We start from the raw sequence: 2165 nt of genomic DNA on the forward strand, positions 1-2165 counted from the left end.
CCCTCCCCCTTCTTCTGTCTCCTCATAGCGGCCGGGATTGCCCACGGTCTGCGGTGTCATCGTTCAGTTCACACACACGACACCCTCTGATTGTACAACCATGACTCCTGACCGTACACTATACCAGGGGTAGCCAAACTCCAGCCCTCCATCTGTGGTGGAACTACAAATCCCATGAGGCATTGCAAGATTCTCACAGACCTGTCTCCCGGACAGAGATGCATCATGGGATTTGTAGTTCCACCACAGCTGGAGGGCCTGAGTTTGACTACTCCTGCACTATACAATCTCATTGCACAATCACCTTTAGATCTGCCACCAGCTTTGTAGTGCAAGGGCCGGCCAGTGGACCCGGGAAGAAAGTCTGCTGGAGTCTCAGGCAATGGCATTAGCAGCCCTGGAGGCTTCTGGGACTTATGTCATCTGGCGACAATAACACATACGCTGCACATGGGCAGTGCTCTGAACCCGCTCAGTGAACATACCTTCTCTGTTGGGTCGCCTCACACTGTGCGTCTTTGAGGAGGAGTCGGTTGGACCACTTGGTATTCATTGCTGTGGGGGACTCGGAAGCTCTGCAATCGATACTCGCCCCCCTCCTTTCCCTCTTCTGAGGATCGCTGTCCTCCCACCAGGACCCACTTGCCTGCTGAAACTCTGCAGGTGATCCCTTGACCAGTGACGAGAGACATCTTGCTGGTTTGGCCAGCGATGGAGCGTGATACCCCCTATGAAACCTGACAGATTTCAGGGAAACGAGGACGATATCCACATTTCTAATGTTAAATATCATTCTGCTCTGTTCCCGCAGATCCCCTTCCAGATCCTGAGAGGACACGGAGGTGCGGTGAGCAGCTGTCACTTCTGCTGCCAGGATACAAAACTTCTAACGTGCTCACATGACCAAACCGCAAAACTCTGGGTAAGTCCTCCCCCTGCGGACGCAGCCATCTCCGGCTTTACCAATTTCTGAGCCAATCAGCCCAAACAGGCATGAAGCAAGTGTAGTCAGCAGGAGCTCCTCCTCTGCATGCTCTTTCTCAGCCACTGACAATGGTTTGAAGCCAGAGGATTAGCATGACAGCTAGGGAACAAGGCTTTGCAGAAGGAGAAGATCGCAGTGGCAGCCTGATGGTTACTCTAGTTTGATCCAAAGTCATGATAACTGGTCATAGAATACTGACGGTTCGGGTTGGGTGTGTCGGGTCCGGGGTTCAGTGGCTGCTCTCGCCGAGGCTTCTGATAATTATTTTGAGTTCTGTCATTTTATTTGTTGTTATTGTTGTCGTTTCTTATTGCATCTCATTCAATAAAGAGTGAAGGTCTCCTTTAAATATGTACAGCATCACGTATTTCCAATGGTACAGTAATATTAATAATGGTGATTTTGTTTTCTAGGATCTTTCTACCAACACTTCCATCCGTGACTATGGAGGAGAGCACACGGCTCCTATTTCACAGTGCAGCCCAACACGAGATGACAGAAGGTGAGCTACGTGTCGTGAAGCAAATTGTATATCCTTCTGTCCACTTTGGCGGCTCTGCATCCCATGAAGATCTCTTGGCTGCCTTCTGTCCCTTTTGGTGGCTCTGCGTTCCCTGTAGATCTCCTGTCCCTTTTGGTGGCTCTGCAACCCCTGTAGATCTCCTGTCCCTTTTGGTGACTCTGCGCCCCCTTTAGATGTTCTGTCCCTTTTGGTGACTCTACGCCCCCTGTAGATGTCCTGTCCCTTTTGGTGGCTCTGCACCCCATGTAGATGTCCTGTCCCTTTTGGTGACTCTGCGCCCCCTGTAGATGTCCTGTCCCTTTTGGTGACTCTACGCCCCCTGTAGATGTCCTGTCCCTTTTGGTGGCTCTGCGTTCCCTGTAGATCTCCTGTCCCTTTTGGTGACTCTACGCCCCCTGTAGATCTCCTGTCCCCTTTGGTGGCTCTGCAACCCCTGTAGATCTCCTGTCCCTTTTGGTGACTCTGCGCCCCCTGTAGATGTCCTGTCCCTTTTGGTGACTCTACGCCCCCTGTAGATGTCCTGTCCCTTTTGGTGGCTCTGCACCCCATGTAGATGTCCTGTCCCTTTTGGTGACTCTGCGCCCCCTGTAGATGTCCTGTCCCTTTTGGTGACTCTACGCCCCCTGTAGATGTCCTGTCCCTTTTGGTGGCTCTGCG

At 51.9% G+C, this 2165-nt stretch overlaps 1 protein-coding gene across 1 annotated transcript in view; it reads left to right on the forward strand.

Moving 5' to 3' along the window:
* The window catches only part of WDR88 (WD repeat domain 88), a 16118-nt gene that overhangs the window by 207 nt on the left and 13746 nt on the right, over positions 1-2165 (forward strand). The window contains exons 2-3 of the mRNA XM_018570746.1: positions 812-922; positions 1399-1487. Coding sequence (XP_018426248.1) covers positions 812-922; positions 1399-1487 — 200 coding nt within the window. The remainder of the gene's footprint in view (positions 1-811; positions 923-1398; positions 1488-2165) is intronic.

This window comes from Nanorana parkeri, unplaced genomic scaffold (assembly GCF_000935625.1).
Source record: "Nanorana parkeri isolate BGI_ZX_2015 unplaced genomic scaffold, ASM93562v1 scaffold1590, whole genome shotgun sequence".
Lineage (NCBI taxonomy): Eukaryota > Metazoa > Chordata > Amphibia > Anura > Dicroglossidae > Nanorana > Nanorana parkeri.